General features: G+C 35.1%; 1 protein-coding gene across 16 annotated transcripts; it reads left to right on the top strand.

Moving 5' to 3' along the window:
* Positions 1-866: 866 nt before the first annotated feature.
* On the top strand, positions 867-22148 carry TLR3 (toll like receptor 3). Of its 16 annotated transcripts, none has more exons than XM_074329782.1 (10): positions 883-1014; positions 4265-4311; positions 5411-5521; positions 5959-6032; positions 6460-6542; positions 13274-13438; positions 14234-14700; positions 16185-16376; positions 18845-20697; positions 20942-22148. In XM_074329782.1, exons 7-10 carry the CDS (start codon positions 14257-14259, stop codon positions 21168-21170), a joined length of 2718 nt encoding a protein of 905 aa, XP_074185883.1. In that variant the 5' UTR covers positions 883-1014; positions 4265-4311; positions 5411-5521; positions 5959-6032; positions 6460-6542; positions 13274-13438; positions 14234-14256; the 3' UTR covers positions 21171-22148. The 16 variants fall into 16 exon arrangements, with proteins under 16 accessions (XP_074185882.1, XP_019591623.1, XP_074185883.1 ...); XM_074329780.1 differs by having other exon boundaries at positions 5959-6042; XM_074329779.1 differs by having other exon boundaries at positions 5939-6032.
* Positions 22149-24173: the final 2025 nt, after the last annotated feature.

Here is a 24173-nt window from a genome sequence, read left to right as displayed (position 1 = left end):
CCAACTTAGATGAGATAGAGACCAGTCCTTTAAGAAGTCCCCAGATAGGTTAAAGTGTGGCCAATAAAATTTTCTCTGCAACTTCCTGTTCAAAGGAGCTTACTGAGAATAGGACTGCCGAGTTTTCCAAATGAAGATTGTGCTAAACTGAGGAAGGGGTAGGGCGATGGTGAACTAAAATGCCATGAAATTTCCTGTATTTTTTAAGGTAAAGTTTTCTTTACTGGGCATTCACTTTGTTAGTGTATTTCTTTGGTGTTTTCCAGAGCTACTATAAGGTTAGTTCAGCGAGTTTCTTGTTATTTTTTATATTTCCATGGAATAAAGCCTCAAAGCTTCCTAGTCTGCCATTTTGCTGACATCACTCCCTTGAGGAACTTTTGTGTAGCTAAACAATCACTCAAAAGAAAAAAAAAATCAAAAGCAGATAACAAAACAGGTGAAAATTTTGTAATATATTTTGATGAAAAGCTAATTTCCATAATTTTCCAAAAAGCTCTTACAAATCAATAATAAAAATATAAAAACCAAGTAGTAATTTGTAAAAATAGCACAAACAGATAATTTAAAGAAAATTGTTACCATTTCTTTTGAAGATGTTAAAGTGTACATTCAACTCTTACATAGGTCTGTCTGTACATAAAGTGAAGAATAAGACTGTCATTTTATACAGGCTGTGAACTCTATATTGGAGTTGTCTGAATTTTGTTAGATTTATGTATTTTATCTCCAAATCTTTTTCATAGTAAACCTTCCCCCTCCCCATCCTTTCCAGTTTTACTTCTTACTTTTGTGAGGACCAATTCTCATATTCTTATTACAAATCCTCCCGTGATACAGATAAAGCTTCCTGTTAGGTGAAAAGAAGAAATAGGGTTAAAAGCAACCACCCAAACCTTCTAATCCTGGGGTTTCTCTTTAATTTCCACTGTTGATTCTGAATTTGCATTATGACATGGAGATCAATCTTCATGAGCATTAATTCTCACTAATGACCAGTTCAACATGACTGCGGTAAGTTATTACAGGTATGCCCTGCTTTTTAAAGTTTGCGTTAAGCCACTTCCCTTTTACGAGTGACCTAGATTAGTACCTGCTTTCTCTAACTGCATGAAATCTGAAGAGGGCTTTCACTGTTTTGAAAAAGGATGAAAAGCAAGAATCGCGTGCAGGCTTCATCTTGCATGAGCCGTTTATAGAGCAGAGGCACCCCTGAGCAGCGAGAGTGGCCCCACCAAGCTACTCCCCTGAGAACTACACTCAGCATCTCAGCATCAAGCTGCCAGAGCTTTGAATTGGTTCTGTGAGCATCTCAATTTATGTCAATTTATTTTATGCACCTGTTATCAAGATGTGTCCTAAGGTATCAGAAAAGCCTCAGAGAGTTCTTAAGAATGTCATCCTTAGTGTAAAACTGGACAGAACTAAACGATGCAGTGATGGTGAACAAAAATAAAGACATTGTATGTATGTTGAATTTGCCTGTGTCTAGAGAGAAAGAATCTTGCAAGCTGCCAAAATTACTATTGGTTCTGCCCGTAGCAAAGCAGTCACTTATATTTGGCATCCAGTCATGGATAAAATGGAAAGTCTATTGGGTGAATGGAGTGAGGGGTGTACAAAGCATGATGCTCCATTAAGTTATCTTAAACATAAGGAGAAATCAGTCAGTCTTCACTTTAATAAGTCAAACTACACTGTACATACATTATTTCTACTTTATACAGGCTGTGTATTTATTATATCATTTCTGCTTTTACTATATGGTGGTGTTATTTTAGGTATTATGTATTACTTGGTATGATTTGGTAGGTTATGTTTTGGGGCTGGGAATGCTCAAATTTTTCCATATTAAATTAATGATAATTGCCTCTTCTTTTTATGGCATTTTGGCTTAGGAATGATTTCAAAGGAATGTTTTATTTTTGAATAGTGGGGGGAAACCTGTAGTTGTTTTTGATACTTTGAACTTTCTTGTGTTGAGTGTGATTATTTAATGTTTTTTGTCTGACATTTCTGACTGCATTCATTGGATGCCCAGCGGACATCAGTTTAGTCAAATTTAATTAGGATGTTTAATGTGTAGGATGATAGTGAAGTTGGCTTCAGAATTCTATTTTAATAAACAATTATCAAATTCAAGGCACATGTTTTGAAGAGCCTTCAGCCACATCATTAGAATGTCGATAGAGTAGCGTGAGGCCCTATCCACACTAATGCACTTCACAGATTGATTTATAAGAGACAGAGAGATATTACCACTTCTCAACTACCCTGTAAAATTACAAAAAAATAGAAAATAAATAAAAGTTCAGGTTGAACCAGAGGCTCTGTGTGTCAAATGTTGGTTTCTTTTTCAGAAGGGAAGTTCAAGTTCAATCCTGGTTAGTAGACATAAGTGAGAGTAGTGGAAAAGACATGGTGTTACTGTCTCATTAACATTCTTGCTGAGTTTGTGGTTTGGTTGAGCTTAATTTAAACCCTCTGAAGTTCAGTTAGCAGAAATGGAAATGATACTGGTAAGAGGAACTGTATGTTTGCTTTAGGGAAAGAGTTAAAAAAGAAATGCCTTCTAGAATGTCAGATGATACAGAGCAAAGACCAGGTCCTTTCTGAATGGTGACTATAAAGGGAGACCCATGAGCACAGTTCAAAATGACTGTTTAATGCTCTGTGGTAAATTTAACTATTTATATAGGTCCATAATATATTCATCACATTATAAACCAATGAGAAGGTTTAATAATGACAAGATATAGTCTTATTTTGGCTTCTTGCTACCACTGGGAAGACTGGTTAGTCTAATCACCTTATTTCCATGAATAAAGGTTTATTTCAAAACTTCCTAAGACCCATTCTGAAGTAAACCTGTGTACAATACTGACTCTTTTAAATACCCAATAGCACCCTAACATGTAGATTCAGTGCTCAAACAAGTTTAAGTATGCCTCAATAATTAATTATATCTTTATTTGGACTTCACAGAATCTGGTAACAGTGTAATTATTGTGTTGTCTAATGTCAATCTGCCTTTTCACATAGTCTTCTGTTTGCCCCACGATTTCAACTGTCTATATATGTTGTCAGAAGTTGCAGTAATTCAAAGAGGATCCGATATATGGTGATGGAAAGAGAACTGAATCTGGGTGGTGAACACACAATGTAATATATGGATGATGTATTACAGAATTGTACACCTGAAACCTATGTAACTTTACTAACAACTGTCACCCCAATAAATTTTATTTAAAAAAAAAAGTTGCAATGATGCAATCTTCATGTCTAAATGAATTGATACAGGAGATTTTGAAGACTATCTCGTACAGCCTTCAGTAGTCTAGTATTACAGATATTGATGATGATAATAATGAAAACCATAGCCAAGCCTTCCTTTATACATCTTATAATGAAGTGACTAGAATTCCTAGTGATTATATCCTATCTTTAATCATCAAACAATTTTTTGCCCAGAATGAAAATGGCTGTAATTGTCTTTTGAATACAATGACTAGTTTATTAAAAATTATTGTTAGGAGCAGGCAGAGAAGGACAGGGGTCTGTAGTTTCATAAATATGTAAATAGTAAGTTGCTAATTATTATCTGCTTATCACTTCCAGTCTCTGTAACTTGCTGTTTTCTTAAGCCGTTATTTCAGATACTTTGCATATACTTAATCAATTCTTTAAAAACAATATTCCTTCAGGTTGAAGGAGGAAACTATAAAATGTATGAATCTTAGTAAAATTAACACAAATTTAGTAAATTTAAGGCACCTTGGCTTCTAGAATTCTGTAGATCTCTGCTGTCCCGGAATAATGCAGCTTCATTTTTATTTTGAGACTGGTTTATCTATCATATTATGAAATAACAGTAAAAAAAGTATGAACTTGTTATTTCATACTTATGGATATATATCACAAATAGTTTTGATTTAATTATCTTAAAAAGGGAAAAAAATAAGCTTTTATTCACTGTAGCACCTGTCACCATGATAGCTAAATAAGTTAATGCATAATTAAGAAATGTCTAGTGGAGAGAAACTGACCACTGTATATAGAAACTAGCAGGAATTAAGGACTATTACTATTTGGATGTGAACTGGTATTAAGCCTAAACTAATTATTGCGTTATGGAACCGTCAGTAAAAAGTATTTATTGAAAGCCATAATAATGCATAACACACTATTCCATTTTTTGTTTTTTGTTTTTTAGTTTAAAACAGCAATAGTCATTTATTTGCTTACGTTTTTGAAATTTTGGCAGGACTTGTTGAGGACAGGTTGTCTCCACTCCATGTTGCACCAGCTGGGGTGACTGAACTGGAATTGGAAAATCCACTTCCAATATGGTTTACTCATATGAATAGCAAGTTGATGCTGGCTGTCTTCTGGGTATTCAGTTAGAGCTGTTGGCCAGAGCCTCAGTTCTCCATATTGCCTTGGCACAAGGCGATACTGAGCTTCTCACAACACAGTGACTGGGTTCTGAAAGGAAAATGGTAAATCCCAATATGCAAAGCTTATCAAGCCTTGGCTTGCTTTGTGCTTACTAATATCCCGTTGGCCAGCTAGTCACATGGCCAAACCCAGAGTTAACATGGAAGAAGACCGTGCAAGGGTCTGAATACTGAAGAGGAACCGGGTTCATTGGAGCCCAAAGTAGCAGTCTTATCATGGAAGAATGGCTAGAGAGTTATAATACATAGAACATATCCTATCCTGCCCTCAAGGAACTCAGAGCGAAGAAATCTTTTAAATACTAGTAATGTTATGCTGCATATCCCAATAAGTAGATATGGGGGACAAGTGTTTACTCAGGACAATTGTTTGCGTGTGGTGTTTTATTACAGATGTGCCAATTGAAAATCAGAAAAGTGTTAACCATGAGCTGAGTAACCACAAGGTGGTCCAGCTAAGACTGGGGCCCAGGAGTGGGCATTTTGCACCTTGACACAAACTTAGTTCTTGCTCTCAATTTTGCAATCAAGTCAAGCTACTGATGTGTTTCAACTGTTCCAGGCTGTTCTATTACTTTACTTCTTTGAATAACTGATTATGACAACTTGTAGTATGTCCTCAGGCAAATCACTTACCTTACTAAGTTTCATATCCCTCATGACTCAAATAAGGGAGTTGGATTAGATAATCTCTACAGTTCCTGCCAATTATTATATTTTATTATATATCAATATAGTTATAACATATGTCATATTATATCAACAATAAAAATGTGTTAATTTTTTGACAAGCACATTGTTTTAACTAACAATGTGCTTGTCAAAAAGCTCATCTTTGACAAGCTCATCTTGTCAAAAAGCTTACTGACTCCACAAAGGAGTCAGTAAAGCTCATCAAAAACTAAGCAGTGAATCTGAACTTTCTCTGGGCATATCTGTTTCTTTTCTAACAGATTCTGACTGGAAATCTGGAAAGTAGAGTGGCCTGTGTCAGGCTGGCTTTGGTCTTTGCCTCGGCCAGCTCTTTCTCTGCTGTGAAACTTGGTCTTTTCTTTGATCAACAGGTTAGTTTCTGCATTACTTATCTACAGTGTTGCTAAGATGAGAAAGTGAGATCAGAGAAGTGGAAGTACTTAGCTTTGATTGTGGACTGAGGTTTTTTCTGTCCTTCTGACCATACACCATTCAATTCTGACAGTTTTGCATCAGCCTTTGGTTAAAAAAAAGAAAAATAGAGGAATTCACTCTCAGTTAGATAATCACTAAGTTCTGAGTGGTGGTGAAGTCCCACTCCTTCAGCTTTCTGTGTTGCTAAGTCTGTGACCTTTTCAATGAAACCCAGGGGACTGCACCAGAAGAAGAAAAAAACAAGACATTTTTAAGAAGCAATTTAAAATGCTTGCTGTGATTGTGGTTTATTTACTTTGACTTTGTTAGAATTTACCAACTATAAAAGGCTTTTTTTTTTTTTTAAACTTCAGTTTCACTTTCGAAATTGCAGCAAACGTGCTACACTTCCCTGGTGAAAACCTGGATTTGGATAAATGAAAAAAGGAATGGTCAACTGTCATCAGAGTAAGTGAAGGTATATGTTTTTAAATTCCTATTGGGATAGGATCTCTCATGTTGAGTAAAGCTAGAATGCACTTTGGTTTTAGCATTCTTTGATCTTTCTTTGAGCTGGTGCTTGAAATCTAGTCAGAATCACTCAACAAAGCGAATGGAAGGAAAGGAAGAGGATAAAGGTAAAGGTAGGGGGAGAAGTGTATCATAACGCGAGGACAGATAATAGCAACAATTTCTAATTAACATGATAAAGCATTTTATGCAGTAATTTAAAAATGTTTTGTTTCCTCTGTAGAATTATGTACCTGGAAAAGTATTATACATTAGGGTAGCTATGGAAATCATTTTGCAACAGCCTTTAAAAAAAAAAAATCTCAACTTTCTCTTAAAGATACAAAGCCCTGTGAGCTTAAAAGAGCTTATCTTTTTTTCTCAGTTTTCTTGGCTGGAGAGGAGACAGAAGCTGACATTTTATGATAATATGCTTGAGAAGGAGAAACACTTCGGCTGTTCCGAGGAGTAAGAAAATCGCTTGTTTGGCAAATGTGAATTAAGTTGAATGGAAATGGAGTCAGCTTCGGCTAGTACTAGTTTAGGAAGCTGCCTCCCAACTTTACAATATAATTTTGTGTTGGAGTGTGTCTGCATACAGTGTATCTGCATAAATTTAGGGAACAATTGTAAAGTTTACAAACCAAACTGTAACTAGTGTTAACCCTAAGTGGCCTGGTTCCACGGTGGATGTCCTAATCATGATGCAATATTTTCTGTCACTTAGACAAAGAAATGTAATCCTACGCACCCTGAAAACGCTTGGCTCAATGAGTCTGTGTTTTGTTTCTTTTTATTAGGTTGGTGCAACAGTAGTTGTGGTTTTTGCAATTATTTTTAACCTTTTAAACTGAAATTACTTTTGCACCACCTAATAGCTTTCTTTGTTTCTGTTATGTCTCATTCAACAGCAACTTGTTTTCACGCTCATTTCATTCCCTAACTGTATTTTTGTTTCTTTTACTGAAGCACATTCTACAATAACTTTTTCATATGGGTTACATAGTTATAAACTTACTGAATCTTTACATGTCTTAAAATATTCCCCCTTATCTTTACTTGTTCCCCTGAAAATGAAATTTTTGGTTCAAAATAGTTTCCCTGAATGTTTGGAAAGCTTATCACTATTGTTTTCCAGTGGATGATGCTGCTGATGAAAAATTTTGTATCAGTCAGGATCTCTTTCCTTTGGAAGTAATTGATCACATGTTTTCCTGAAAAGGTTTTAGGATTTTTTTTGTTAATGGTTACAATTTTTAATTTTCGTAAGATGCTGTGTATTTTTACATTTTCACTCATCCTGCCTAGCACTTGGTGACTCTTTTCCATCGATGAAGTATATTTTCAGATCTGTAATGTCTTTCACTCCTTCAGGCATATGCTTTATAAATGGATTGTTCCTTTACAGTAATTCTGATCTCTGTAGCCCTTTCAGAAAAAGTAAATGTCACCTAGACAACGAGGAGAATACATTGCAGGGGCTGTGTCTGTGAGCCAGTAAATAAAGGTAGTACTCTTATGGGATTGGGAGGAGAGATTTGGGAAAATCTCAGAGAGGTCTGGGGTAGGGAGCTCGTACCAGATTTCCAGAATTATCACTCAAGCCCCACATTCTCCACACAGCTGAGCAGTTAGGTAAGGAGCATCCTGGCTGGCTTGGGCTGTGATGTTCCTCCTAGACTATGGATAGAAAGGTTGTGTGTAGCTTTAAAAATATTTAGTGACAGTATTATAAAGGCTGTAAGATTGAAATGTTAATTTATGGAAGCTAATTTTTTTTTCTGTTCTTGAGAACGAGATTAGAATAAAAGCAAAACCACTAATTTTTTGAAGTGTTTTAGAATTCTCAATACTCACACTACTAGTTCTGTTTTCCCAGACTTAATCATCTAAAATGATTTTACCCTCTAAAACTTATCTGGAATTCTTCTCGTATCATGACTTTAAATCTTTTGGAAAAGCTCTTTAAATATTATTATTGTTGATCCATCATTACATACATTGAAAATACATTAGAATTTTTTTTTTAATATCTGGAAGTGTAAGTAGGTAAATGATCATACCAGAGAATAGCCATCTTACACACATCCCACCAACATAAAGTTATAAATACACATGGAGTTGAGAGTGGTTTTCTTGAGCCGATTCACTGCCTAGGGAAAGCTATTCATTCAACATATATTTTATTCAATACCATCTATGTTCTAGTAATTTTTATAGGCACAGACAACACTTGCCTATTACAACTTTTTATTCTAGTAAGTAGGAATAATTAAATAAATATTAAATAAAAATTTTTCAGATAATTCCCAAAACAACCATCACATAGAGAAAAGCAGTATACTAAAGGAATAACAAAAGAGGAGGATTTACATTTCTGACTTCAAGACATACTATAAAGCTACAACAATCAAAGCAATGTGGTGTTGGCATAAGAATTGAAAAATATTTAGGTGGAAGACAGTAGACAGCTCAGATATAAATTCACACTTAAACACTTATTTGGTTTTTAAGAAAGGCACTGAAGCAATCCAGTGAGGAAAGGAAAGGCTTTAAAAAAAGTAGTCTGGCTAACCAGATGTTCAATTGAAAACAATGGACCTTGACTCCTCCTACCTATCATACACAAAAATTTATTTAAGAGAGATAACAGATCTTAACATAACAGCTAAAATAATAAATCTTTTAAAAGAAAGTAACTTGGGAGGAGGCAAAGTTTCTTGGACAGGACACAGAAAGCAATAATAATAAAAGAAAAAATGACAAATTAGATTTTATCATAATTATGAAGATATCATTATTCATTAAGAAAATGAATAGGTAAGCCACAAAAGGGAGAAAATAGTCACAAAATATAACTCTGAAAATGAAATATATATATTCCTATAACAAATAATTTAAAAAAAACAACCTAATTAATAAATAAGTGAAATATTTGAACGTACAAGGGAAGATATACAAATGGAAAATAAGCACATTAAAAAATTGTTAAGTATCATTAGTAATCAAAGAAATTCAAATTAGAACCATAATGAGGTATTACTACACACTCACCAAAATGACTAAAAGTGAAAGAATTAATAGCACCAAATGTTCGTAAAGATGTTGGTGGGAGTGTAAAAATGGCACAAAACTTTGCCAAAAGTTCTGGCAGTTTCTTATAAAACTAGCAATAGTAAGCACTTACCAAATGACCCAGGAATTCCAATCTTAGGTATTTACCACAAAGAAATTGAATGTATATGTTCATAAAAACATGTACAAAAATGTTCATAATAACTATTCATAATACTGAAAAGCTTTACACAACCCATGTATCTAATAATACAAGCATGGAAAAAGTATGATATATTTATACAATGGAATACTCAGTTAATTAAAAAAACAGAACTACTGAAACATGCAACATGGATGAATTTCAAAAATATTATTTGGGTAAAAGAAGCCTTATTTAAGAGAGTGAATATGATCCCATTGAAATGAGATTATAAACCACACAAAACTGGCTTCCACACATGATGGCATAGTAGGTAAACACTGTGCTTGCCTCCCCTCATGACCACATCAAAATTATAACTACAGCTACAGAACAACCACCACTGAGAATCACCTAAAGTCTAACTGAATAGAAGTCCTATAACTAAGGACATATAGAAGAAACCACATTGAGACTGACAGGAGGGGGCAGCAACTCAGAATGGTGGTGGTTAAAAATCAGGAAGGATATCTCAGATGTGAAGGTTCCCCCTGAGAAGTGAAGGGTCCCAGCCCCATACCAGGCTTCCCAGCCAAGGGTTCCAGTGCCAGGGAGAGAAGACCCCATAACTTCTGGCTGTGAAAACTAGTGGAGATTGTGGCTGAGTGAGATGAGGGCAGGTGCAATCCCAGGTGATTCTCTAAAAGGGACTACACTTGGACTGACTTGCTGACGTCCTCACCAGCTCTGAGCTCCAGCCCTGGGGCAGCAGCTTGAAAAGTGCCAGCGACATCTGGGGAGGAAATGAATTGTCTGGCCTTAGAGTGAGGGCTGGAGAGGCAGCTTTTTCACAGACAGAAGTGCTGACAGAAGCCATTGTTCCTTTTGTGAGCCAACCCCCTCTCCCTGAGGCTGTACACACAAGTGGATGCCATATCTGTCTCCATCTAACTGGTTAACGCAATTCACTCTACTCTGGTGATACCCTGAGGCCCCTCCACATCCAACTTGCAGGCCCACCTAAATCGCCTCCAGTAGCTTTAACAAACAAACAGCCTGTCTTGGCTCATACTATGGACTTTCTTAAAATCTTTCAAGGGTTCACAAAACCCCAACAAGCAGCATGTGGCCTTGGTCTGGCCTGTACCACTTATTAAGCAACCCCGAGCGCAACACTAGAAGCACCCAGCCTGGGTTCTCAGCTTAACCTCTCCCAGGCAACTCTAAGCCAGTACAAGAGACAACCATCTGTAGATCACTTTGTAACTCATACCAAGTGGCCCCCAGGCAGGTCATAGGCAGAAGATAACTTTAGTCTGCACCAAGGTCCTTCCAAGAGGCCCAGAATCAACACACCAGGTGGCTGGCTTCATACCACAACAGAGCACTGCCCAACCACCACCATAAACAATATGCTCAAAAGGCAGACTGGGCAGGCACCAGAGCCCTGCTAAAGCAAGTTTTATTCTGTAGTGTCAGCCCCAGCACCACAGCTCCTCCACTGTAGTCATGGTTAGTCCTCACAACTAATCAGCCTGAGGGTCAATCCTTCCCATTGATGTGCCAACAGCAATCAAGGCACAATTACAACAGGAGGGCACACACAACCCACACAAGGGACACACCTGGAGCACCAGGCTCAGGTGACCAGGGAGACTGCACCACTGGGCTCTAAAGACACCTACTACATAAGGTCATTCTACTAAGACCAGGAAACATAAGAGCCCTACCTAATACATAGAAAGAAATGCAGGGAGCCAACAAAAATGGGGAGAAAAAGAAGCATACTAGATTTATTGGAGTGATAAGTTAGAGGGGGATTGGGGTGCAGGGTGAAAATGGTGAAGGGATTAAGAAGTACAAATTGGTTATTACAAAATAGACATGGGGTTGTAAAGTAAAGCATACAGAATATAATCAATAATATGACAATAACTATGCTTAATGCCAGGTGGGTACTAGACTAGTCAGGGTGATCACTTCTTAAATTATATAAATGTCTAACCATTATGCTATACACCTGAAATTAATACAAAATAATATTGAATGCCAAAATAAATAAATAAATAAATAAATAAATAAATAAATAAATAAAGTGTAAAAAAAAAGAAGAGATACTAAAAACGTTCAAAGAGAAAAAGGGAACTAAAATAAAGGAAACTTTTCTATAAAGGAAAGAAAACAAAATGAGCATGATTTCTTTTTAGCAGCACTGGATACTAGAAAACAATGAAATAATGCCTTTACGAGGTCTGACAATCAAGTTTGCGCTCACCACCGTGCGCTTACATTGGCAGCACTGTACTTGGTATATCAGTGTTTCACAGCTGTGTTCGTGTCAGTGTGTGGCGGTGTCTTGGTGAGTGGTGTTCATCATTGTTGTATGTTTTTGTGTGCCATCAGGAGAATGAGCTTTAATAAGAGCAACAAACAAACATTAAATTTCTTGTTAATCTTGGCAAGAGTGGAATTGAAATCAGGGACATGTTAGTCCAAGTTTATGGGGATAATGCCATGAAGAAAACGGCAGTGTACAAATGGATTAAATGTTTTTCTGAGGGGAGAGAACACGTCACTGATGAAGAGAGGTCAGGGCAGCCAGTCACGAGCAGAACTGATGAAAACATTGCAAAAATTCATTGAATTGTGCGTCAAAATCATCAGCTGACTGTGAGAAGCATAGCAGCCCAAGTAAACAACAGTAGAGAAACAGTTCGGAAAATCTTAACTGAAAATCTTGGCATGATAAAGGTGTGTGCAAAAATGGTCCTGAAGGAGTTCTTGCATCACAACAATGCATCAGCTCACATGGCACTGTCTTTGAGGGAGTTTTTAGCCAGTAAACAAATCACTGTATTGGAACACCTTCCCTACTCACTGATCTGGCTTCCAATGACTTCTTTCTTTACCTGAAGGTAAAGGAAATATTGAAAGGAAGACATTTTGATGATATTCAGGACATCAAGGGTAATACGATGACAGCTCTGATGGCCATAACGTCTTGGTGTTATGGAAATGAAGCCACATGTGGGTCTTCTTTCAACAAAAATAGAATAGGAGACATTATAAAAGTCAAGAAAGTCATGGTTGAAATAAGCAACAAAGTAAACAAGGCATAATTCTTAAGAACTAACTGAGTATCAGGTAGAAGAATTCATATTGTCTAAGATATTCAAGGGTCACTTGCTTGGGAGCATAAGGTTATATCTTCTGCACTCAACTAACTGCACTCAACTGAATTCATGTTTTATTCGTGGGTAATATTAATTCCTTAAAACCTGTATTTAATGTGAAGTTTCCATAAATTGAAATCTTTTTTCTTTTTATTTCTGAGTGCAAAGCTGTGATTGTTATGGTTCCTCAAATCACCCACTTAAAATATCAAGCATGATAATGTTTAATTTGTAAGAATTACACTTTTTTTATATAAAAACCACAGTAGTTAATGCAATGTTTCCTAAGCAATTTCTTTATACAGTACATAAAGGATTCTTATTAAAACGTTGAAAGGTTTTGGATTTTGTGAATGATGTATTAGCAAACGCTTAATTTTTTTTTACTTTCTCTCATTGGATCAAGTAGCAGGGTAAAGTGATCTCCTAACCTAGGACTTTCTTTTCATTCTCTAAAATGAAATTGAAAAACAGAGCACTTTGAAAGAAACCTGGCTTCCTTAAATAAAGATCATTTGTAGGCCCGAGTGTCTCCTGCAGCTCTCCACCTAACCCAAAGTTGAGTTAATAAGGAGCTTTTCAAATCTTTCTAACCATTCATGAATTTCCTTGAATTTCGATTATTTTACATGCTTGGCTCCTTCTACTATTTCCTTCTTGTTTGACTGTTAGCTGTGATTGTTTCATGGTATAATTAATTTGGTATAGATTTTCTTTATAAAGTAAACACTTTACAAAATAAATAGTTAAAATGATCAATGTATATAAATCATGGATTATTGTACTGATTAATAATAATAGTAATAACATTCAATGTTGCTTTACTCCAGATACTGCAAAACTTATCTCCTTTAATCTTCGTAACAACCTATGGAGGAGTTACTTTAATTATCTCTGCTTACAAGAAGAGGAAACAGTCCTGAGAAATGAATTAACCTGTCAGAGGTTACAAAGTAGAGGATCCAGGATTGGAACTCAGAGGGTATAATTCCAGGGTTTGTACTCTTAATCACTATGGCTCTCTAAGTCTTACTGATTCTGCAGTGAATGTTTATTTACCTAATTATAAAACTGAAAATATTGTTTATTCACTTTAGGTTTCCTGAATTGATCTAGGCCAGCTGTGCCTGATTTATCATAGTTTTAGGATAAATGCTAATGTTTTATTACCTTGACAAGTTAACAATGTTATAGATGACGGTTTTAGAAAATGTAAGGATGGAAAAAGTGTGTAGAAAATACAGGGCTGCACATTTCCTGTATCATGAGGTGAGGTGTCAAGTGATTTTGTCTAATGTTGGGTGATCAATAGACAGAGTTGTAGGTGTACTCTTTAAAATTATAAATATCACATAGATTAAATTAAATTTAAAATAACTAAAGAAATACTGTGAAGATGATGAGGAAGTACCATAATTAAGTTCCTTATCTTTATAGTGGGAAGAAAATAGTCAAACTCATTAAATGAAGAAATACAACCAGAGCCATGTTATTTAGATTTGTGAAGGTGATCATGAGAATTACAAGTAGAAACTGTCAAGAGGTTACCTTGGAACATCCTAACTGGATGGAGATGGAGAGTGAAGAGGGAGTTTGTGTATTCCATTTTGTACTTTTCTGTGCTGTTTGAGTTACTTCCATATGATGTACTACTTGTATAATGCATACTAGTATATTATAAGAATTATAGTAAAAAGATCAGACACAGGCACATTTGGTGGTATATTTTACAAGGAATATACCAATGCATGTGAAAGCCTACAATATTAATGTTGTCCATTGCTTTTTAGTATTTCTTTTATAGGGCAGAATCATGAGTTGGAATCTGCTTTATCACATCTCCTGCTTTTGGGTATTCTTGCCCTTTTGGATACTGTGTACATCTTCTACCAACAAATGTGCTGTGAGGCATGAGGTAGCTGATTGCAGTCATCTGAAGTTGACTCAAATACCTGATGACCTCCCGGCAAACATAACAGTGTTGAATCTTACCCATAATCAACTCAGAAAATTACCACCTGCAAATTTTACAAGATACAGCCAAATTACTATCTTGGATGGAGGATTTAACTGCATCTCAAAACTGGAGCCAGAATTGTGCCAAAAACTCCCCTTGTTGGAAATTTTGAACCTCCAACACAATGAGCTATCTCAACTTTCTGATAAAACCTTTGTCTTCTGTATGAATTTGTCTGAACTCCATCTAATGTCCAACTCAATCCAGAAAGTTCAAAATAATCCCTTTAAAAACCTGAAGGTAAGATGAAAATGTTCATTTCCATATAATAAATGAAAAATATGTTGTCTAATATTAAATTTTCAAGTCACATATTCATCCTTAGACTTAGTATCTAGATATCTTAGTGAAAAATAAGAAATCTGTTCTACTCAAATGAGGGTGGGGGACACACAAATATTGCCATTATGATTGGAAATGTTTTCAAATGAGAAAATATCATCTTCAATCAGTTTCAATCTTAATTTTGAAGAACTCTGCCTCTCTTGCTTCCTCCTGTTAAAAACAGAACTTAGATATAAGAGGTAGAGATCAGAGAAGAATCACAATATCCTATGAGGAACACATCAAAGAAATGCTCAAAACTGCTGATTTAGTACCTGAAAAAAAAAAAAAAAAAAGTCAAGTCTAAATCCTAACTTTAAGTTAACACATTGATACAGGAAAAATTCTTCAAGTAAAAGTTACTTACTCTTCATTGTAGAAGTTTCCTCACAATGTTGCTTTTTCCAATGGCTACTGACTTTTTCCTTTAAGTTCTTTGCTTGAATTTTAAGTCTGTGAAAAAAGTATTATCTCTAAATCTGAGACAATTATTAAGTGCTTTTCTTAAGCCAAAACGGTTTTCAAAACTCCATTTTCTTCATTTTATGGACTTATAAAACACTGAGCATTGCTTGACTTCAGATGCCAAGAATAACATACAAATTTAAATATGCTTAGAAACATTTATAAAACGATTTGCTTGCAAGCGATTTGAAATTCTTTCTTGTGCCTTATTAGATTCTGATGTGGAGAAAATGTCTTTGGACGCAAAGACCTCAAAATCTGATTAGAGTAATCATTATTGAAATATTATTTTTATTTTTAAAACATAAATAGTCTTGTTCTCTTTAATAGACATTGCATAAGATTTTGCCTGAACATGTATCAATTTTTCCTTACCTTTTACTTAAGTTGTAAGTTTATATATTCAAAAGCAGCCTAAGATAAGTAATAAAATATCGCACAACACTGACAAAACAAACAAAAATTAGTATTTTCTACTAGCCATGATGCAAAATTTGCATAACTATTGATCTTTCTAAATATAAGAATCATTTTACGATTTCATAGATGACAGTTCTATTCATACTTTTTAAGAAAACATTTATTTTTGTTGTTGTTTGTTTCGTTTTCAAGGCTGAGACATGACACTATATGATTGATAAGGCACAGGAATAGTCCTTGCATCATAAATAAATGCTTATTATAAATAAATATGTAAATAAATGTTTATTATAATTATTCCTTATATCATGAGTAAGTAAGCTTAAGGTTTTTTTTTATTTTGTGAAGAGAAATAAAGTGATTCTTGATATATGATATTAAATCTTTGCAATAATGGTATTTTTAATCACAACAAAGTTATTTTGCTGTTGAATTATTTCTAAGATTCATGTACATTTAGAGGAACTATTTTTGATGGCGAGACTCTAACTTATATACATTTTTTTTTCTCTCAGAATTTAATCAAATTAGACCTATCTCATAATGGTTTATCAACTACTAAATTAGGAACTCAGCTCCAACTGGAAAATCTCCAAGAGCTTCTATTATCAAATAATAAAATTCATGTACTAAGTCGTGAAGACTTTGATTTCCTTGGCAATTCTTCCTTAAAAAAATTAGAGTTGTCATCAAACCAAATTAAAGAGGTAAGAAGTAAGGTAAAATTATTTTATGTTCTGACTTTAAGTGTGGATAGTCCCTAATTGTGTCTCATGGATAGGAATCTAAAGTTCCCTATAGAAAGAGGTGATAACTTTTGCCATGTCTTCCAAAATCTTTCATACTGACTGCTCGGGCCATTAATGTTATCCTCACAAGAAAGGGAGTTTGGTAAGCAAGTAGGAGCTGGGGCTTGCTTTGCTGTCAGACAGAAGTGGGTTAAAATCCCCATTCCATTTACAGACCAGTACTTTGACCTTGGGGAATTTACTTAACTTCTCTGGATGTTAGTTTCCTCACTTATAAAGTGGAATACTATCTATAGCACAAAATTTCTGAAAAACTTAAAATCGCATGATAGTTAAGAGCAGGGGCTCTAGAGGTGGGTTAACTGGCTCCCTATCTGGGCTGTATCTCTTAATAATTGTGCAATTAGGCAAATTTTTCAAGTTTTCTCTGCTCTAAAATTGGCATAATAAGGGCACTATTTCATAGGACTGAGTGGTAAAGATTGTAGCATAGGGTCTGGTATGTAAGCTCAGTAAGTCACTAGCATTAGATTATTATAAAAATGTTCCAATAACTGGGTATACATAACTAATCTTTTCTTTTTGGATCCATGATCTTCAATTTGTTAACTATTTTCGTATACAAGTATGTCTGTATTTTATTCTTTTACAGGCTGAGAATGAGAATATTGGAAATCCTAAATTAAGTCAGATTTTTAAAAGCTGTATTAATTTTCAGACATAAAAATAGACTGTGTACAAATTATCCTGTGGTAATAATTAAATGTTTTATGTAAGCTACTCATATTAATTTTAAACAGCACTTTTTTCTACTTTAGAACATTTATTGTAGAATTTTATACAATATATAAATAATGAGGGGAATAAAAATCACCCAAAAGCCCACAGTCCAAAGATAGCCAATGTTAGCATTGAGATATGTTTATTTCCAGCTTTTCTCCAAATAATAGTAAGAAAAACATCAGTAGCTGAAAGTCATATAGTACTTAACTGTGACAACTTCTTTATTTATATTTTTTATATGGTTCTATAACCAACCTATTCCTATTACTGTGTTTCCCTGAAAATAAGACCTAGCCAGACCATCAGCTATAATGCGTCTTTTGGAGCAAAACTTAATATAAGACCAGTCTTATTTTAATATAAGACCCCATCTTATATAATGTTATATAAGACCGGGTATAATATAATATCATATGATATAATACTTGGTCTAATATAATACAATATAATGTAATATAATGTAATAAAATATAATGCCGAGTCTTATATTAATTTTTGCTCCAAAAGATGCATTAGAGCTGATGGTCTGGCTAGGTCTTATTTTCGGGGAAACACGGTAGCATTCTCACAAGAGTAAATTGAGATGAAGAAAGATTAAGGAACGTGTTCAACGTCTCACGGGTAACAGAGCTGGGTTTCTGGCAGTGTTGGACCAGAGCTCATGCTCTTAACAACTGTGCTATATCGTGTCTCTTGAGGATGACAGTGCACCCTGACATTTAAAAGCAACCTTACCTCATGCACATTCTCCATATCATTAAGAAATATTCAAAAACTTAATTTTAGCTGCTGCAAAATAATCCTGTTATGTAAATTTATCGTAATTAATTTAATAATGTCCTGTTTTGCAGTTCAACTCACTTTACCTGCAATAACGCATGCTTTCTTCTCCATTTCTGTCTTTTCTTCTGTTAGTCCTAACATTTCACAAATGACACAGTGGAAATAAGAGTTTCTTTGCTCTTCTGGTGTTTAACTGACAGGGACTGGCTGCTGTCCTCCCTGGATTCCTTCTCTCTTGCTTTCTTTTCTTTTGTTCCAGCGCTGGGTCCCAGAATAGCCAAGGCATCTGGTGAGGGAATGGGGACAGAGGGAAGGAAGCTGGAAGCATGGTAATGAAATGAAGTCAGGAGAAAACCTGGCTGGAAAGATAAAGAGGATAGCTGGAACTCAAGAATTACAGAGGGAAAGTGGGTGTCACTCTTTCATAATAAAATCCACCCATTTGTTCCTCAATGTTCACTGAGAACAGTGGTCACAAAGAGAGAAACAGGCTCTGTCTCAATAGTGACTTTATGAATAGTTTAATTGCAATTATACTCAATGTGATGAAGTAAAAGTACGAGAGACTAAACCTAGATCGAGAGGTCAGGGAAGGTCCCCCGAAGAAGTGACATCTAAGCTGAGGCATAAATTCCCAGTAGAAGTTAGCCTGCGGCCAGGGGAGGTAAGGGGTTGGAGCCGGACATGGTATTACAGGCATAGAGTAAGGAGCTGTGTGTTAGAGGAATGGAGAGAAAACCCAGAGAAAGTGGTGCAAAAGGAAGGGAGATTCAGTAAAAAATTGTGTTTAAGCTTTGCAAATGTCATACAAACACTATTGTGTTTTGGTTATTAATCTCCTTTTTTCTCCCCACCTTTAGTTCTCTCCAGGGTGTTTTCATGCAATTGGAAAAATATTTGGTCTCTCTCTGAACAATGCCCAGCTGGGCCCCAGTCTCACAGAGAAGCTTTGTTTGGAATTATCCAACACAAGCATTCAGAGTCTATCCCTGAGCAACACCCAGCTATCCAAAACAAGCAATATGACTTTTATTGGACTAAAGCAGACAAATCTCACCATGCTTGATCTTTCATATAACAGCATAAATGTGATTGGTAATGATTCCTTTGCTTGGCTTCCACATTTAGAATATTTCTTCCTGGAGTACAATAATATAGACCATCTGTTTTCTCACTCCTTTTATGGGCTTTTCAATGTGAGATACCTGAATTTGAGACGATCTTTTACCAAACAAAGCATTTCCCTTTCTTCGCTTCCCAAGATTGATGACTTCTCCTTTCAATGGCTAAAATGTTTGGAATATCTTAACATGGATGATAACAACTTTCCAGCCTTAAAAAGCAATATGTTCACAGGTCTAATAAACCTGAAATACTTAAGCCTATCCAACTCCTTCACAAGTTTGCGAACTTTAACCAATGAAACATTTGTGTCACTTGCTCATTCTCCTTTACTTATACTCAACCTAACCAAAAACAAAATATCAAAAATAGAGAGTGGAGCTTTTTCTTGGTTGGGCCATCTTAAGGTACTTGACCTTGGCCTTAATGAAATTGGGCAAGAGCTCACAGGTGACGAATGGACAGGTCTAGAAAAAATCATTGAAATTTACCTTTCCTACAACAAATACATACAACTGACTAGCAATTCTTTTGCCTCGGTTCCAAGTCTTCAACAACTGATGCTCCGAAGGGTGGCCCTTAAAAACGTGGATATTTCCCCTTCACCTTTTCACCCTCTTCATAACTTAACCATTCTGGATCTAAGCAACAACAACATAGCCAACATAAATGATGAACTGTTGGAGGGTCTTGAGAAACTAGAAATTCTGGATTTGCAGCATAACAACTTAGCTCGGCTCTGGAAATATGCAAACCCTGGTGGTCCTGTTCATTTTCTAAAGGGTCTTTCTCACCTTCGCTTCCTTAACTTAGAGTCTAATGGCTTTGATGAGATCCCCGCTGAGGCCTTCGAGGACTTACTTGAATTAAAGAGCATCGATTTAGGATTGAATAATTTAAACATAATTCCACCGTCTGTCTTTGATAATCAGGTATCTCTAAAGTCATTGAGCCTTCAGAAGAATCTCATAACATCAGTTGAGAAGAATGTTTTTGGACCAGCTTTCCAGAACCTGAGTACTTTAGATATGCGCTTTAATCCATTTGATTGTACATGTGAAAGCATTGCCTGGTTTGTTAACTGGATTAATAGTACCCATACCAACATCTCTGAGCTATCAAGCCATTACCTCTGTAATACTCCCCCTCAATATCATGGTTTACCAGTGATGCTTTTTGATATATCACCCTGCAAAGACAGCGCCCCCTTTGAACTCCTTTTCATGATAAATACCAGTATCCTATTGATTTTTGTCTTTATTGTACTGCTCATCCATTTTGAAGGCTGGAGGATATCTTTTTATTGGAATGTTTCAGTGCATCGAGTTCTTGGTTTCAAAGAAATAGACAAACAGCCAGAGCAGTTTGAATATGCAGCGTATATAATTCATGCCTATAAAGATAGGGATTGGGTCTGGGAACACTTCTGCCCAATGGAAGAAAAAGATCAAACTCTCAAATTTTGTCTGGAAGAAAGGGACTTTCAGGCAGGTGTCCTTGAACTTGAAGCAATTGTTAATAGCATCAAAAGGAGCAGGAAAATTATTTTTATTATAACACACCATCTTTTAAAAGATCCATTGTGCAAAAGGTAGGTGAACGTTATGAAATTTTAAGTGTATACTTGTTTTCAAATTGAGATTTTAAATATTATTAAAATTATTACTCACAACTCAAAGAATTTTAAAAATAAAATTAAGAAAAACATAAACTGATTTTTAGTGACGTATTAAAGTAAATTCTAAGGGGAATTTTAGATTTTAGTGCCTGTGGCTGTTAAAAACGCTATATTGACATATGACTTACTTCATATATACTTTTTTTTTTAAACTTAGATTCAAGGTGCATCATGCAGTTCAGCAAGCTATTGAACAAAATCTAGATTCCATTATTTTGATCTTTCTTGAGGAGATTCCAGATTATAAACTGAATCATGCACTCTGCTTGCGAAGAGGAATGTTTAAATCTCACTGCATCTTGAACTGGCCAGTTCAGAAAGAACGAATAAATGCCTTCCATCATAAATTGCAAGTGGCACTTGGATCCAGAAATTCAGTACATTAAATTTATTAAAAAACGAAATTAATAAAGGAATAACTTTCCTAATTTATAAGTTTCATGGTAAATTTAAGTTTTACTTGAAAATAATGTAAATCTGTTTACTCATATTTATAGGTGAGAGTATTAGATCACAATTATCTCTCTTTTATAGAAATATATCTCTTTATTTCAGGCCTTTTATTACCAATTGACTTAATTTGACCCAAAATAAACATAGAAGACTCTCCTCTACTAATGAATATACACAATTGGTTATGGAGGCCAAAGACAAGTTAGGAAAGTTTAAATATATTCCTCATTTAAGTAAAGTTAGAGTTATGTAAGCACTTGTGAAAGTTGTATTTGGGTTGTTTTGGATGCACTCATAATAGAATAAAAATAATTGTTTTAATGGGAATAATGCTATTTCAGTTGTAAAAGAGTAAAATATGTACCCATGTTTTTGAAAGTTTAATTACAGTAGTGTTTCAATTGAAAAGTTTGTATTTTAGTGGTGCCTATCCCAGTGTTTATTTTGTTAAATACCATTTTAATATACAGATTCAAGGGTAGAAAACATTTGTGATTCATTTTGATTATTTAAGGAAATAAATAGTTTAATAAATACTTATATCTTCTTGATATTTGGAGTTTTGCTATCGGAGGTGTTAGAAGAAACAATTTTCTTACTTAGAAGTGTTGCAGAAAGGCTTGCTTCCTGAAGGTTAACTAGTAAATTGGCTTTGTGAAATTAAAATATTGTCCTCCCCTGGTCACAGATTCAGGAGGTGGCCCTGGCCAAATCACTTGGTCCCACTGGGATTCTTTGACTCATGATCTGGAAAATTATGATGACAAACAAAATCTTAAAGATCTCATATAATTAGTGATGATGGAATATATTATTGTACCACAAAATAATATGCTATCTGTAAATTAGTCCTTATGATTATTTTGTTTTATTTTTGTTTTACAATAAAAAGTCTAATTATTGGAAATAGACATGAATGGCTTTTTAAACCCTTTATAGTTCTGTTATTCAAATATAAGAGAGTTGAAATTATAATGTTGAGTTAACTTCTATACTTAAAGAATTCATATGTTAAATTTATGGAGAATTTGAGACATCACATTTTGGAACTGTGATTTAAATAGTTCAGTATTCTCAGGGCTAAATGGACATAATTCTGGAGAAAGTAATATTCACTGAACTTCTGGTTCTAAGAAAGTCTACATTCTCCCCATAAGAATATATGATATTTGCAAACAATACCTCCAGTAAGGAGCTAATATCCAAAATATATGAGGAACTCATACAACTCAACAACAAAAAGACAAACAATCGAATTAAAAAATGGGCAGAGGAAATGAAGAGAAACTTCTCCCAAGAAGACATACAAATGGCCAACAAATATATGAAAAAATGCTCAACTTCACTAGCTATTAGGGAAATGCAAATCAAAACCACAATGAGATATCACCTCACACCTGTTAGAATGGCTATCATCAAGACAAAAGGTAGCTGAATCAACAACGTTGAGTTTAAAATAAACCTAGGTATTTAGATTTTACCTAAAAATGACACTTTGTAGATTGAAATAAATAGTAGATATAATCAATTTGTTTGTGTGTGTTTGGGGGGGGCGGGTGTCAATACCATTTATTTAACAATATCTAATTATTCAAATGTCTACCTTAGATTATTTGAAAAGGAACTCAATAGTAAGTGATGGTGATCATTAGAAAATGTAAAGATGCTACGAATCAAGTGCTTAAAAAACCATTTCTCGCAATCTATAGAGACAGAATGCAGGTTAGTAGTTGTCTGGGCCTAGAGACCAGAATGGGGAGTAACTGCAAGTGAGCACAAGAGATCTTTTGGGGTGATGAAAGCATTCTAAAATTGGATTGTGCTAATGATTTTACTTAATGATTTTAGTATATAAGTTTACGAAAACTCATTGAATCGTATACATAAAACAGGTGAATTTTATGGTATATAAATTATGTATTAATAAAGCTGTTAAAAATGTAGTATTTATGGAACAGCTACATGTACCTAGCCCTGTGTTAAATATTGTGGGGTATAAAGGATATGTGATGTAGAAAATGGGGAAATCGGCGTTAGGGTAGGAAGGGATTATCAAAGATGGGCCTGAACAAGGAAGGCTACAAAGAAGAGGATCAGACCTTTTAAAGGTGGGTAGGATTTTGGTGAGTGAGGAGGATGATGGCAGAATGAACAGTAAGATGGAAAATAGGGAGGGAGACATGAACTTGGTGTTGGGAGATAGTAGGGAGGCTACAGAGCATGGAACCAGGTTGCAGAGAGCATGACAGAGGAATTTAGATTTAAAGAGTAAGGTATTTTAAAATTGTAACTTTATGGGTATCAATTGGCAAAACCAAAAATTATAATAAAATTTCCTTCCTGGATCTATGACTTAGATTTGTGTGACTAGTTGAATAGAAGAACGTAACTTACAACATCATAGTCCAATCAGCCAGGCTTAGTCTCACGTAATAGAAAGGGATTTGAAGCACCTATTTTTTCCTATAAACATATAAATTTGGGTTAAAATAACAAAGCATGACCATCAGTTGATCATTAGTTACTAATCGCACTAGGTGATTGATATGTTAGCCATTTTCAGCTCTTACCACTCTTTAGCCTTGACTATCTTCCTGTCCAAGGGAGAAACTGGTTCTGTAAGGTGACTTTTCTCCCCACCAGTCTAGCAAACAACTCATTGTGTACATTGGGCAGAAGTCAAGGGACTTTTCAATGATGCAAATTTTCTAGTTTCGTGTTGTGAGAATTTCTGGGCAACCAGTTTTGAATTCTTACCTCCCTTTTACCTTAAGTCTGTTCAACAGGAAACAGACTCTGGGAGGGAGATTTTCATGCAACAGATTTGGGGTAGTGCTCTGATTTAATGGGAGAGAAATACGTTGGGCTGTGGAGAGAAAGAATGTGAACTGTGATGCAATTGTAATTGCAACTGAGACCTTAGCAGACTCCACCGG

This window comes from Rhinolophus sinicus, linkage group LG04, assembly GCF_036562045.2.
Source record: "Rhinolophus sinicus isolate RSC01 linkage group LG04, ASM3656204v1, whole genome shotgun sequence".
NCBI classification, from domain to species: Eukaryota; Metazoa; Chordata; class Mammalia; order Chiroptera; family Rhinolophidae; genus Rhinolophus; species Rhinolophus sinicus.
This window is presented reverse-complemented; position numbering and strand designations above follow the sequence as displayed.